Source organism: Podarcis pityusensis, assembly GCF_964106645.2.
Source record: "Podarcis pityusensis genome assembly, chromosome: 11".
NCBI classification, from domain to species: Eukaryota; Metazoa; Chordata; class Lepidosauria; order Squamata; family Lacertidae; genus Podarcis; species Podarcis pityusensis.
Genome location: NC_138036.1, coordinates 32001466 through 32017421, shown reverse-complemented (window position 1 = coordinate 32017421; position 15956 = coordinate 32001466). Strand labels below are relative to the sequence as shown.

Below are 15956 nucleotides of genomic sequence, written 5' to 3'. Positions count from 1 at the left end.
TATTTTCAACCCCTGACCCCCGAGCCAATTTAAGGTGGGGGGGAGTATGGTTTGCAGGGTGTGCATATGTAGGCGTAGAAGAGTAAGGGAAAGCCCCACTGAGCAAGCAGAAGCCCTTCTGCAGCGCTTCCACAGATGGGACTTGCTAGCTGAATCCTGCCCCTTGTACTGAAGAGTGCTTCACTCCCCTGTTCAGCTAGGAAACTCCAAAAAGGGCTTCCCCACCAGCATCTGGCGTTGACTTCCCTCAATAAATCTTCATAAAAACAGTTTAAGGTCACAGTGGAGGGAAAAACCCAAGTAATCATTCTCCATCTAACCTACCTTTGATGCTAACCCAGCAGCAGAATGGTCACAGAGCCATAAGCTGGGAGCACACATGCACATGCCTTGGGGCTAAGCCATTGTTTACTTTAGTGTGTGATGTGTGAACCAAGACATCCAGTTGCTGTTCAGAGATACAGGTTTCATGTAGCTACAGTATCAGAGCTAACAACCACTGATATATTTGCTCCATAGAGATGGTCTGAAAGGTGCAACATGAAACAATGCTTTATGTGATAACTGTTCATTATGACCCATACCAAAGAACATGTTTGCCCAGTTCTCCATATATTGTTGTTGTTGTCGTCGTCTAAATGAAGCAGTCCCTCTGCCAACTTGATTTCCTTTGCTCTTCTGGATATTCCCTAGGTTTCTCCATTTTGGTATGCTTGCTCTGTGGAGAATAGAACTGATCAATGAGGGTAATGTTTCTAATTGGTGATGGCCCACACTTGAGAATAGCATGCGGGATTGGTGGCATTCCAACAGGAAAGGGTGTGATTCTGTCTGAGAGAGAAGCCTTCTGTCTGCGGAGACAGGCAGAACTCTCAGACTAAACAGCTCATTCGCTGACAGCCAATATCTCCAGATATAAAACTTAACAGGTTGCTCTTTTGGCATCATATACATGTAACTCTCTCACCACCATAACCCCACACTTCCAGCAAATGTTCCTTGCACCTCTTCTGATGATATTCATGTGTGAACACACACATGTTTAAAATTATCATTAAACCATTCATTTCACCCACTTCTATTTTATTTTCTCTCTCAGGCATTGTTTTCCCTTACTTCCCACGACTGGGTCGTTACAACTTAAACTTCCACGAGGCTCAGCAAGCCTGCCTGGACCAAGATGCAGTTATCGCTTCGTTTGACCAATTGTACGATGCGTGGAGAGCAGGCCTGGACTGGTGCAATGCTGGCTGGCTCAGCGACGGGTCAGTGCAATATCCCATTACGCATCCCAGGGAGCCTTGCGGTGGGAAGAATACAGTGCCTGGAATCCGGAATTATGGCTTCTCAAATAAAGATCAAAGTAGATACGATGTCTTCTGTTTTACATCCCATTTTAATGGTAAGGAATTTTGACTCCCTTTTCAAAGGGGCCCATTGGTGCTTTAGGGGGAAAGAATGACAAGCCGGAACAATTTATTACTCATTTTGGGAAAGGATCATAGCTCACTGGTAGAACACATGTTTCGCATGCAGAAGGTCACAGGTTCACTCTCTGGCATCTCTGGTTAAAATGATCAGGTAATGTTTGGTGGGAAAGGCCTCTGCTGGAGACCCTGAGGGTCAAGTTCTGTGTTATGGTTAATACACACTGCACAGTTATGCCTGTAATTTTTCTTAAATTAATTACAGCTGTAGAGGGCTCCAGTTGTTATTGGCATGGCAACATGCAGGGAAGGGAGGGTTGCCACCATTGATAACTTTTTTTGCTAAGCCTCCTAGCCTATGGGAGGGTGTTTCTCAGGGTGGGGGATGCAGCTGGAGAGAGAAGGAGTAAGCCTCCACTCCCTGCATGCTTCAATCCTGATAACAATCAAATAATCTGTAATTAATTTAAGGAGAACAAGAGGCACAGTCACACACTATGCATTAATTGTAGTGTGTAGTTTTTCATGAGAAACAGTGCCAGTGAGGTTCAACAATACTGGGCTTGGTGGATAAATAGTATGATCTGATACCATTTTATTTTATTTTATTGAAATATTTCCATCCTAATGAGAACCTTCAGCTCAAATTTCAGGGGTGTGGTGTGAATTAAAGGGTAGCTGTGTTTTTTGTCCAGTGCTAGAGCACAATCATAAATGAACTTGCAAAGTCAACTGAATTGCTCTATATAGCCTGGAAATCACTGGTCTGTTTAGGAGGGGAGGGGAGGACCATCACACAACAGACTTCCCTCTTCAGCAACAACTTGGACTGTCTTGTGTTCCTCAAACATGGGCCTCTCCCATATGTCTTAACTTGTATGCATGTTGGGGAGCAGATGTTTGGCCTGTAGCCTGCGAGCTCAGAGATGCTCACATTCTCTGCTTACGCACGCTCTGGGTATTGACAATTAAATTTATTTGCCCTAAAACATGCAAAGAGCAAATACTTCTCTTGCTTTGAGCAATCCTGAGTTTGCTTTTCCAAAACAAATAGTCTTCAAAACCAGAGTTAAAACATTGTGCAAATGTTTACCTGATCCAGATCCAGCTAAATTATTCCAGAAGGGGATGGTTAAGTTAATGCAAATAAATCCTGTGCCATGTAAGCAGTTTTATGCAGTTTGTAGAAAAGCGGATAAATAATAAACAAACAACCAGGCATGAAAAAGGGCTAGTCAGCCTTTGAATAATTGCAATGAAAATTCATTTTACTCTGTAAGGTCTGGTTCCTTCATGCCCCTTCTTCATGTGCAGATGTGTGAGCATGCTTGCATTATGTAATAGAACAAACTGCTTCCTTAGCATCGCAATTAAAAAAAACCAACTTATGCACAGACATGGAAACAGGAAGACTATTAGAAAGAATATCATTAATTCTATAAACTTCTGCTGCCTTCCATCCGTAAGGCTAAAGGATGGGTGGTCCGGTATAGGAATTAAAGGGGTTGTAGACAGAACTAAATGTGAACACAATCTCCTCCATACCCTAAAAGTCAATTGAAGAAAGGGATTGTGTAGTTTCCTAATCCGCACCCAAGAAGGATTTTTAAAAGGCGAAGCATTAATTGAAGGAGAGCTGGGCACGGAACCTTAAAGTCTGGGCTTGTGCCTGGAAATTGCAGCATGGGCCCCATGTCTGTTGCAGCAATATTAACAGAGTCCTGTGTCACTTAAAGACTAACAAATGTATTTATTATGGCACGGTTTTATCAAATGCATGAAGTGAATTGAGATTTCACTCCAGTTAATGATAAAGTTAGCCTTGGTCCAAGGAAGCTCATGGTATAATAAATAAATGTGTTCATATTTATGGTAATGCAGTTTTTGCTGTGTAATATAGACATTTTGTAACCTTCATGGTTCATGCCATATTTCATTTTTTTAAAAACTTCAGTACATGGTGCATCACTTAATATCAACACAAGCTTCTGGTTTGTGGCTATAGGTAAATACAACCCCACTGTTTATCAAAAGGCAATGTAATGTCCAGCACTATTAATGAGAGGCATTGTGCAACCGCTCTTACACAAACAACAGTAGTCACTTCAAGATTATATAGTGAGATCTGTTGAAAGCTGGCAACTGAATAAGTAATTTTTCTATAAAAAGAGAACTGTAATTTTAACTTCATTGCTCAACAGTGATTGCTTTAAAGAACTGTAAAGAAAACGTATTATAACTTTATCTTGTTCTTGATATTTTCTCTGCTTTCATTAGGCCGTTTTTACTACCTAATACACCCAACCAAGCTGACCTACGACGAAGCAGTGCATGCCTGCCTCAAAGATGGTGCACAGATTGCTAAAGTAGGCCAAATGTTTGCAGCCTGGAAACTCCTGGGATATGACCGCTGTGATGCCGGCTGGCTGGCTGATGGCAGCGTCCGCTACCCCATCTCTAGGCCAAGGAAACGCTGCAGTCCTACTGAAGCAGCAGTCCGCTTTGTGGGCTTTCCCGATAAAAAGCACAAGCTCTATGGTGTCTACTGCTTTAGGTCATACCAGTGAATGTCCCTAGAGCACAACAACATCCGATCCATCATGTGAAGGATTTTGTTTCAACGAACTCATGCAAGTTACCAAAACTGTGATAAATCTTTTTTACTTACTGTAAAGAGTCATTTTCATAAAAAAAACACCAACCTATTAATTTGTTTTGGTTATTTTTTAAAAAAACTATCATTCAATAGATATTTTAAATTAATATAATTTAAAGGAAGCTCTAGGTAAGGAAGTGCTTGAAGTGTAACTGTTTAAGCTACGTCATTACAACAAAGCATATTTTTTCATGAATGGGGCATGCAATAGCTTGATGATTGCTAGGACTTAAGTTAAGGAATGTAAGGCTACTCAAAGCAGACACCTTTCCGAGTTTACATATTTGCATCATGTTAAAATAGAATAATGAGATCTGCAGGTCTGAACTACATTAATCTTTCCTTGACTGCCATGTGGTTTTGCGAGCAGTTAAATACAAAGATGTGAACACGAGTTAAAGTGACAGTGCTTTTTGAAGTCTGCAATATGAGAACTGCTTCACTATTTAAAACCCTGCCTTTTATCAAAACCTGCTCAATAATCTCATAACATTCCAACAAGCACAGCTAAATCTTCTGAACGTCATTCCCAGTCTTATTGTGTATGTAGTAGATAATGTGTGTATGAATAATTAAAGGATGGGCCCTACCTTCTTCTTAATGCAAACTAAATATGCCTGAGATTTATTGCATTACCTTTGAGTAGCTTTACGGAGAGGATTTCTTTTTCTTTTCTTTTTTTAACTCTAAAGGCCATTTTCCTAAGCAGCATTTACTCAGGGCAGTTATATATAAATGAACTGCTGGACAGAAAGAAACACAAATGTCTGAAATTTAGCAGCTTGATTCATGTTAGCTTTTAAAATAGTATTGTCTTTATAAATGAAGCATTTAAATATTTAATATTTCTTTCTTAGTTATACATGTGAAAGACAAACATTTGAATGAATCTTGAAACATATTTATCCACTCTATGATTACAAAAGAAAAAAAACCTCTGATCCCAATTATGAAAGGGGAAGATATTTCTGTAATCAGTTCCCCATGTACATTCCAATTTGCGAATGTAGTTTTTCTTTGCATTTCCCCACTCATGGTAATGTCATGCATATGGTGCTGTCTCTCCACTGAAGTAAAGGAGCAAAGAATCCCCATGCCCACAAATGATCAGGAAGAATGTTATCTACTTCACCCAGATACTTATTTCTGACTCTCCAGCTGATCAGTATTCCAATTATGGGATATTAACCCCTGCTACAGAACCCAGGAAAAGTTACCTATTACATGATATTCCTGAGGGAAAGCATTAAAAGAGCAACAAATGCAACAGGGTGGGCAGTCCTGCCTAGAAGACAAAAATTAGTTCAGTTGAAACTAATGGGAAAAGTTAGTCATGATTAACTGAAGTCCCATGGCCTTCAATGGAACTTAAAGTACAATTCTAAACATGTCTACTGAAAAGTAAATCCCATTCCAGTTATTCCCAGATAAGCAGGTTTAGGATTTCAGCCCAACTAGCTGGACAGTTGACAGTGAATCAATTTTTCAATAGTTACAGAGGCTTCATGCTTGTATATCAAGCATGGTTTCTTATTTGCCATGCAAGGTAGCCTTATAATATATGCCTGTGCTTTGATATACATATCACAGCATTCAAATACTTGTGAGCAATGTAGTCAACTGATTGTAATCTTTACTGGTTTATTTGAAGGGACCAGATGTACTGATTGTGTCCCACATGGGCCATTTTTTCAATAGGAGGCATAGAATGTCAAGTGCTAGTTGGTGCCAATGTAATCAGCTCAGGGCAATCTTACGTGGTTTATAACTAAAATATGAGGAGGAGGAAGAAAATCAAAGGAAAGGGCATGTGCATGCATTGATTAAAACATAGTGCAATTGTCTCAAGATTCCTTGTTGTGCAGTTTTAATCAACTTGCAGATGTTCTGGTGCTCACTTTAAGACTGCAGAGGATCTGTACCCATGCAGAGTCTTGAACATAGTCTGGAAATAAAACAGAATGGTGGGTCACTAATGCATTGGTGACACTCTGTAAGCAAGATCAGATATAATTTGGAACCCCAAAATCTGGGAGAAATGTTGTAAGCATCCAAAGAATTTACTGAGTGGAAGAGCAGCTGCAATTCATTCATCAATTTGTGTTTAGAAAGTTTGACTTTTGAAGGTTTCTGTAATCTGGCCCAAGATGTTAGGAAGAAGGGGGAGAGGGCAACAATGGGATATATGGAGGAAGAGAAATGAAAAAAAGAGATAATCACTAAAGAAGAAAGGAGAAGAAAGAAACGGAAAATTTGTTTCGCATCCTGCCTAATATGTTTTCCTTTTCAGGAACATGCAGCAAAAATATGAGAAGCTAAGAACTAATGGGATAAGAGTTTATAGTCTAAAGCAGCCACTACAACCCCCATCAGTCCCAGCTTGCACAGTTGGGATTTGTAGTCTAAAATATATAGAGGGCACCAGGTTGGGAAAGTCTGATCTAAAGAAAATGGGAGTGAGAAAGTTTTCCATTGGATAAAGGAAAATATATATTTCAGCAGTTGCTACACTGCACTCTGCCTTTTTTAGCACCCTGAGGCTGTAATCCTATATCTACTTAACTGGAAGTAAGACCCATTTAACTAACTGGGATTCACTTTTTGAGTTGATATTATAGGATTGAGCTGTGAGGCACTTTTATTTGTAAAGAATGCAAGGTTAACCTTTGCAAAGGTTACATAGAATACATAGAATAATAATCCAAGCTATCAGAACCAAACAATGGTTGTTTTAAAAAAATGACATTCATCAGTTTACTGTTAAGACAAAGGGCATATACTACTCTTTCCTTGGAACCATGCTTGATCACATTTAAATGCAATTATATTCTGTAGTGTAGCACAACTGATATGCTTTCACAAATATTTCTGTGCAGTTTTTTAAAAATAAATAAATCAGTTTCCTCATGAGCTGAAAGATCTATTAACTAGGTTATGCGGTATGAGTGTATTAGAGTTGTGATATATTATGGTTCCAAACAAACTCATAATACCAAATGCATCTTTGCATGAATTTGAAAATATCTTTTTTTAAAAAAAAAAGAATTGAAAATGTTAACATGTGTAAAAGAATAAGGTGAATGAAATTGCTTAATTTTCTTGAGAGTCAGTATATCTAGAATGGACTTACAGTGTAATTGTATTGGAGATTAATTTAAAATCCCCTCTACAACTTTTACCCTCGATTTTGTGGTGCTGATTTATCTGGTTATGGTCATGGGATTGCACTGAAGAATAATTTTATCCCCATCCTTTTGTTATGGATTTTTGGACTTGGTTCAATTTGCTCTCAACACTGCTTTCCATTCTGCCACTTGTTCATATTAGGGTTTGGGGTTTTTCGTTTTCTTCTGAAGGTAAGCCATGTGTACTAGTGATTGTGTACGTCAAAACTACACATTGCTTTTGCTTTGTATCTGATGAAAAAATACAGCTATTTTAAGCTCCTTGATGCCCTTAATTATCAGTTGAGAAACACATATAGGGAGAAAGAGATCACTCGGACAGCAGTGCAACCCTTTTATTTCATAATGAGATTGAGTACGCCAAAACATTAACCAGAAACTCTGTTTAACTTAAGTTAATGGGTGGGCATTTCTGTGTGCTTTAAAATACTTTAACAAAACAAAAACCCCAAGTCTATCAAATTCTTTAACTAGAAGGAACATCAACACATTTTTTAAACAATCATTTGCACACACAGTACCTTAGCTCCCATGTACTTAGAGGAATTTCTTTTTTAAAGGCTTAGAGAAAGCAAATTACATTGAATGATATTCTGTGTGTCTCTCCCAAGAGCTGACCACACACATTGATGTGTGCATTCAGGAACAAATTACACCTGCTGGCTTGTACCACCTTAGAATGCTTGTGGGGATTACATGTATGAATACTCTGAATTGTCAGTAATGCCCTGTCCGTGGAAAGCTAGAATGTCAAAGATTATGATGTAGACTGATATAATATTATGGTTCTAACATGACGGCTTTTGAGTCTGCATATTTCTTACTTACATTCAAACACTGATCCACTACCTGAATTCTAAAATGATACAATCCCACATTAAAAAACAAAACAACCTAGACTCTTGGGGAATCTGGATTTCTGAGTTCAGCTCTTTTTAAAAAAGCTTCACTCATTTTAATTTTTAGCATAGGATAACCTGATCTGAACAATTTCTTCCAATATTGAGATAAAACACTTTGAAAAACATGGGCCGTCTTGGTGGAATTCAACATCGCATTATTTCAAGTATTCTATCTGCACAAGCATCGTAGCCTGACAGATGGAATGATCCCCCATTCTCCCATGTGCAACTGGGGATTTCAGTTGGATTCCCCAACCCCACTGATCTAATTTCAGTGTAGAGGCACATAGGAGGAGGAGTGAGAGGGATGTCATGTTATGTAAGTGAAGGCTTTTGCACAGGGATTCCACTGATAGGGTCTGTTTGATGAATCCCACCATCTGAAATTTGAGTCTAGCCAAAATCAGCTGTATGTAGGATCTGATAACCTAACAGCACCTTAGCAGCACCCAAATCCTAAAGGCGACCAAATCCTAAGCCAATATATCAGGACACACTGAAGGTAACTCTAGTGTATGCCCATAACAAGAAGGCTTTCCCTCAAGCTATTAGCACATCCCTGAACATGGCATGTGTAGAACCATGATTTTGAGGGTGGCATCCAAGCAAACCAGTGCAGCACCAGAGAAATATTAAAATGTGGCAAAGAGACAAGGCAAGAGTAAGCCTTTCCAAAACAATTAAGGTCAATTTCATTTGAGCTCTACATTTAGATACAGTTGCAGCAGCTTTCCAGCATTGCACCCAATTCAAATCGGTTTCTGTGCCTACATTATTAAAGACCTGATGCATTCATTTTCTCTCATATATTCTAACTGAAGTAAGAGTAGTTTCGGATCCCAAGTGATGTCATAGTGCTGGTATATAAGGCTGCAGAAAATAACTTCTTACATTGTAAGGAGTTAGGTGGGAAAATAATAAAATGTAAGCTCGCAAAGAAAATCAATACAATGTAAGCAGAAATGATTTTTTTTATATAGTTGCTAATATGAATATTAATACATAAGCTTTACAGCATTACTGGGACTTGCAGAGCATTCTTCTATGAGGAAATGGTGCTTCAACAGTGTCTGAAGGGAATGCTTAAGAACTGGTTTTATGTCGGTGCTACTGTTCTTGGAAAGAAAGAAACCACCCTCGATCATAATAAGAAATGAATTAATGCACTGTGTCATTTTATTGTATTTTCACAATGTATCTGAATTTTAATGTCCCCTCGTATGGCAACAATTAAATCATGTTGATCTTTTCAAAATGAGAACTTCTTTCTTTATAAGCAAAGCGTCTCTTTTATTCGTAAATAAATCTCTATCTGTGTCACTTGTCCCTCACAAGGACTTATGAGTGAGGGAAGGAATAAAAGTTAATATATTTTCAACTCTTTCTCTTCTTTGGTATGCAGAAAATTATTACAATAATCAAAATTCGGGTTGAGGTGGAGCTAATACCATGATTTGAACCCTAGATATAACACAAATGTTTATCACCTGAACCCAGGCATAAACATTGGAATATTCTTAGTAGAACGGGATCCATTCGAACATCATAATCATCATCTTTATTACAGTCACAGACCAGCATGTTAAAATAGAAACACATGGTAATTTAGGAAATAAAACAGATAAAACGGGTAAAAGGAGTGACTCAAAGAAGGGAGGGGTGCATGAGGGAGACTTAAAATCAGCTAGAGGGTTAAGAGCAAAGAGTTGCAAAAGTAACTATAGAAGGGAGGATGCAAGAGAGGGAACGGGTCTTGCCTATGAGCCTTCAGTTTAGGTCTGGTGCGAATGACCATCATAGCAGCGCAAAATCTGGCTGAGTATGTTACGTCTGGGTTTGCATCTTGAAGTAGCAAGGAGGTATAGAGTTGTTCTGTCTATCCAGGGAATTTGTGTAATATTGGCAGGATGAACCTGACTCATGTATCTGTATAATATTGACAGTGGAAGAAAACATGGTAGTTTCTAGTTGCCCTGAGCCACAGGGACATTTTCTCTCCTCGTACAGTATATTTCTAAAACAGCCTTCCTAGATAGCTGGGGGAAAGTCCTGGCATCGGGCCAAAGTGAAGGCCCTTCGCTGTTTTGGTATTTCTAGGTTGGTTATTTATGGCATTTGGGAACTGAGGTATCTTCTGGTTTCACCGATGAAAAAATTTGGGGATCTGGTTAGGTCTGCTTGCATTCTATGTCTTCCATATGCTGTTTGATGGGGGGGTTGGCTTTTTCATATCCCATGTCAAGTAAAATTTGTGAGATAAAACCTAGGGTTGTTATTTTGTTTAACACTTCTCGTTTTCAAGTTGTTTGGCAGTCGTCCTTTATAGTTAGGAGAACAAGGTCACATGGGAAGAAGGATAGTTTAACCAGTAATTAAGTGTGGCAAGTCACGCTCTAGCCTCAATTCTTACAAGTCCAGTTTTTAGGTGTAGGGTTGCATTGGAAACGTTTTTGGGCACTTGTAGGACTGATCTTTGAAATTTAGATTGTACCAGTTCCAGTGTTGTGCAGTTGGAGGGGGGGGTACCAGTTGAGCAGGGACGCGGGTGGCGCTGTGGGTTAAACCACAGAGCCTAGCACTTGCCGATCAGAAGGTCGGAGGTTCGAATCCCCACAACGGGATGAGCTCCCGTTGTTCGGTCCCTGCTCCTGCCAACCTAGCAGTTCGAAAGCACGTCAAAGTGCAAGTAGATAAATAGGTACTGCTCTGGCAGGAAGGTAAACGGCGTGTCCGTGTGCTGCTCTGGTTCTCCAGAAGTGGCTTAGTCATGCTGGCCACATGACCCGGAAGCTGTCTGCGGACAAACGCAGGCTCCCTCGGCCTATAGAGCGAGATGAGCATGCAACCCCAGAGTCGGTCACGAGTGGACCTAATGGTGAGGGGTCCCTTTACCTTTACCAGTTGAGCACCATATAGCAGCTGCGCAATTGACTTTGCCTTAAACAATTTGAGGGTTGCAGGTATGAAGTGGCCACCTTTGGTCCTGAGATATTTAAGTATGGCTTTTGCGCTTCTCTGGGCATTCCCTGCAACATAGTCCCCGTGGGCTTTTCTGCTTCCCAAGGAATGAAGGGCCATGGCAAGGTATTTGAAGCAGGTGACCTGCTCGATCTTTTGGCCATCCATGTACCATGACCGAGATTTGGGCCTTTTCGCAAATACCATGGTTTTGGTTTTCTGGTAATTAAGTTCTAGTTTGTTTTCCTTGCGGTATGCTGCCAGTGTTTTCATGGCTCATTGTTGTTACCAATGGAACAATTGTCTGTGTGTTTTTCCTTTCCTTTCCTATTATTGCACAGTATGATTGACCCTCAGATCTCTATCTCGGAATCAGTTTGCCCAGAAACTACATAGGAATGACATTATTTAAAATGATTGTAAGGATTTCTCATTTTGCATTTTTATGTTGTGAACCACTCTGTGGTCTTCCACTGAAGGGTGGCATACAAATTCAATAAAATAAAAAAAAAGAGGAATGGCATTGTTGCAGTGTTTACACTTTTCCACTTCTCCCAAACCTAAGAAGATATCTGAGATTTGACTGAAATATAGTTCACAATGGTAACTAAATCTCCAAAAGTAATAGCGGGCGTCTTAAAGTACATTGCTAGGCTGACATCCCTAGGCAAGGTATTCAATCTCTCTAAGGAACAGAATTGATACATTTTATTCATTCTCTCTACAAATAACAGACTCACAAATATTAATGCTTATTTACATTTTGCAAGCATGCATTTATTAACACAACTTTTATTTTTGCTACCTGCCATTACAGAGCCTTGTCTGAATTCAGTGTTGAAATACTGTAATATCCCACAGCAAGTGTGAGTCATTGACATTTAGACTGATAGAGGCTCCTATTAATGAAGCCATTCTTCACTTTACTGGGATGCTTCATACATTATTTCTCAGTAATAAAAAGATTTATTGGCAATTGCTAAAAGTAAATTGCAGCAGGAAAGGTTATGTGGATCAAATATTTGTTCTTGAGCATTCGTTAATTTATTTGTTTATATGTTCTGTATACAAAGAACCAAGCCATGGCATGGCACAATTCATTTTACATGAAGGCTTTTATTGCGTAACCAGACCTCAAATGCAAGATTTTATGGAAACTGAAAACAAATCATGCTCAAACTATCTAGCTGAGGATTGGCTGGGTAATGGAATACTTGAATTGAGACAATCTGTTGCTAGAAAAGAAGCATTGAAAAAGGAAGACTCTCCCCTAGGTATTTTCTCTCCCTCTTCCCCACTCACTAAGGATCTTTCCGCACTTACCATGTATAGTGGTATATTTTCTTCCATCCAACCACACCCATTTTAATGGCATGATGCTACACAGTGACATTATTCACCTGTTATACCAGAATAATGTACTCAAAAACCCACTTTTTCTTCTACCGGAAAAAAAATCTGACATTTAGGAAAGATCCAGAATGGTTCTTTTGTGGGACATGTGTATTATCCAATTTCTGTGTGGAGGGGTTGGGAGTTGGTGGGCATGGTTTGGGAGACATGTTTCACACCTCTTTTTCAGTTTGTGAGATTAGAACAGAGGGCAGAAATGACAGGTGAAAACTATAATACTGAGTCAAAGTACTACCCATGATACCATTAGCTGCAGACAAAATTTCATCACAATAACCAGGTTTACCATAGCTTAAGCAGACATGTAGTTCCTATTCTAATCTGGCCTCCCACAAGAATAGAATTCTGGAACACTAGGCATTAAAAACAACAGCAACAACCCACATAGGGGCAATTTTCATGTGCATGCTCATAACTCTGATAGTTATTGACTGGAAGAACATGACGGTATGTAAAGGTGTGACTACAGCTACAGCAGACCCTCCAAGTTTCCCTATTTTCCAGGGATTTACAGAAGCTGTTCTGGGACTCAGCTACACAGTTGCAAATAGAACCTTTTAAGTGTGTTTTAAGTGAAATACACAATGTGACACTTGATGGCAATGGTGAGCCTTATGGAAAATTCAAGGTATTTTTAAAAACACTTTTAAAAAAATTTCAGAATGGTTTTTATATGTGTGTAGATTTCACCCTGGTATCTGATTTGATCCCAGAATGTCCTGCTTTTCTTTAGGACGTCCCTATTTCCTTTAGAGAAATGTTGGAGGGTATGGTAGGATATCCCTATTTTCATTGGAGAAATGTTGGAGGGGACATTTTATACCCTCCAAATGTTGGAGGGAATGCTACAGAACTTTTCTCATTTTGGACACAACCCACCATTAGTGCACAAAAGAAATCCCCACACTCACTTACTTGCTACTAACAGTGACACATGAACGAAGGTGCAGACTATCAACTAGAAATTCACTCTTCAAAATGTTGGATCAAAAAGAAACTTTACTGCTATAAATGGCAAGTTCCTATCTCTTTCAGACCAGCCGAGCAGAAACTAGAGAAAAGAGCTTCTTAGCTGCCTATCTCATCTCACCAGTTCCACAGATACCAAATGACAGGGTGGGCAGAATGAAATAATCCCTTCACCCTCCCAGGTCTTGAACTGAAAGAAGTAGACTGTGATATTTTATCATTCTTACCCCAGTCTCTTCCGAATTCAGCTCAATGTGAATCTGGCCTATTTGGGCTAAGATGAGAATATGTCTCTTAAGTGTTGCTGCAATTGGACTTTTTTTAGTTGTAGAGGTGAGTTATTCACAAAATGTTCTCATTTTGTATTTTTATGTTGTGAACTGCCCTGTGATCTTCAGATGAAGGGTAATATACAAATTTAATTAATTAATAATAATAAGCCCTCCATGATCACAATCCAAGATAGGTCTGTGCACACTTGTGGCTTAATCTGACCTTGCATTTAAGCACTAGCCTGGTAGCCCTAAGAAGCAAAGAATTCAGCGAAGGTCAATATGTGGAACTGCACACAGGCAAGTGGGTAGGGCAACAGTGGAGGGATGGAGTGCAAACTTTTGAAACAAAAAAAAATATGTGGTAGAACCAGGTGATAGAAACAAGTATACAGCCTGTTTTGGGCAGGTCTGGGTCAGAACCCAGCAGAAAAACAGTCTATTTACCTAAGGTATAGAGGTTAAAATGGCTAAGAAGATTCTAAAAAGTAACTCTCCTTCATTCCTTTATCCATTTCATTCATCCACTGCAATTTCCTGCAGTTTCTCAGTTGTTTATAAATAATGTCAAGTTAGATCTACACTTTTCATTAACCAAAAATATATTTTCAGCACAAATCTTCTCAGTGTTCAAAGCAATGACCTTAATAACGTGTCTCTCTGTGACCATACAGATCTGGTGAGTTAGTCATGACACTGTGTGTTATGAGACTACCATTTGTTAGTGAAAAAAGGCACCAGCCCAGGACCTGGTTCAAGAAAAGATATTGCTGTACCTCATTGGTGTGATTCCAATTCCATTGATGTTGTGGTTCAACTCCCATGAACTTTAATGAAACGGAATCTCATTCTAAAATTCTGAAGCAAAGGAGTGCCAGTGCAAACTTACCTCCCACTTACTTCAGTATCCCTGTGAGCTTCAAGTATACAATGAATGCGGTAATTAAACTTTGGGAGCTTCCAGACAGGGGCTTGGTGCTGTAAATGAGATATTGCAAACATGTGAATAGCAACAGCAAATAGCCCCCCCCCCCAGAAAAAGTAAACCCATATTAAATGGGACGAAATGTGGGTTGGCGTTTTGATAAAGTAATGGTGCCATGTAGGTGCTGCAGAAAGAAAGAAAAAACTTGCATGCATGAAGACCACCAATTCCAAAATAAGCATCCATTTGGAATCATCCTTGCTCACTTACTGAAAACCAGTGTCATATTCACTACATGCTGAGCTGTGAAACCAAACAGGAAAGCTTCCATTAGGAAAACAATGGTTTCTTCAGTAGTTTCTGAACAACCTTAGCCAATAAGAAGGTTAGCAGAGAAGCAATGATTAGAGAAATATCAATATAAAGGTAAGCATCTTGAACACAGGCCTGACACCCACTCGATTAAACAATGATGACACCTGGCACAAGCACACTGAGCCACTGAGAATTAATGTTCTCCATTATCAATAAAACACACTCTCTCCTGTTAGCTTTTTCAGCATTTAAAAGAAAGCAATATAACTTTTAGGTTATAGCATGGCACACACTTTTTCTGTCTTGAAGATGAAGACCTGCACTGTAATAGCAAGGGACAAAAAGACCTGCCATCTCAAATATGTCACAAATTACACTAGGATGATGTCGCTACATGCTTCATTCTCTCAAATGACCGCTGATCCTGTCCATGTTTCCTCCCTGTGGCAAATGTGCATATCTTGTAGCTAAGCAACCTGTCAACAGCACGATGTGAACACTTTTTACAGATATGCTTTATTTGGACTCCAGAGAAGATCTGATTGCCTAAGGCTGCAATTCTAACTTCACCTGCCTGGGAGTGAGCCCCACTGAGTTCAATATGACATTCCATCTGATTCCAATCCTAGTATACACGATTAGGATTGCACTGTAAGAATTCTATCACAGAGGGTTAGTGGAAGCCACAGTGTAGTCATAAAGTGTGCATTATTCCAAGGAACCACTAGGAAGTCAGATATGCTTCATCTCTGGGACATGTCAAATTGCTCCTCCATACATAATAAAAATAGTATCCTTACTGAATATATATATCTGTGCTTTATTGAACTTCTTTTGCTTAACCATGGTTACCTGAAGCATCAACAGCTTTATCTGAAGTGAAAATATAGCCATATATTTAGGCATACATGCACTACAGATCTTTCAAAAACAC

General features: G+C 39.3%; 1 protein-coding gene across 2 annotated transcripts in view; it reads left to right on the top strand.

The window, feature by feature from the left end:
* Nucleotides 1-7128, top strand: part of HAPLN1 (hyaluronan and proteoglycan link protein 1) — a 61600-nt gene extending 54472 nt beyond the window's left edge. For both annotated transcript variants that reach the window (XM_080973032.1, XM_080973033.1), the window contains 2 exons: nt 1100-1402; nt 3705-7128. In XM_080973032.1, the coding sequence (XP_080829158.1) occupies nt 1100-1402; nt 3705-3994 (593 nt within the window). In that variant the 3' untranslated portion in view covers nt 3995-7128. The remainder of the gene's footprint in view (nt 1-1099; nt 1403-3704) is intronic.
* The last annotated feature ends 8828 nt before the right edge of the window (nt 7129-15956 follow it).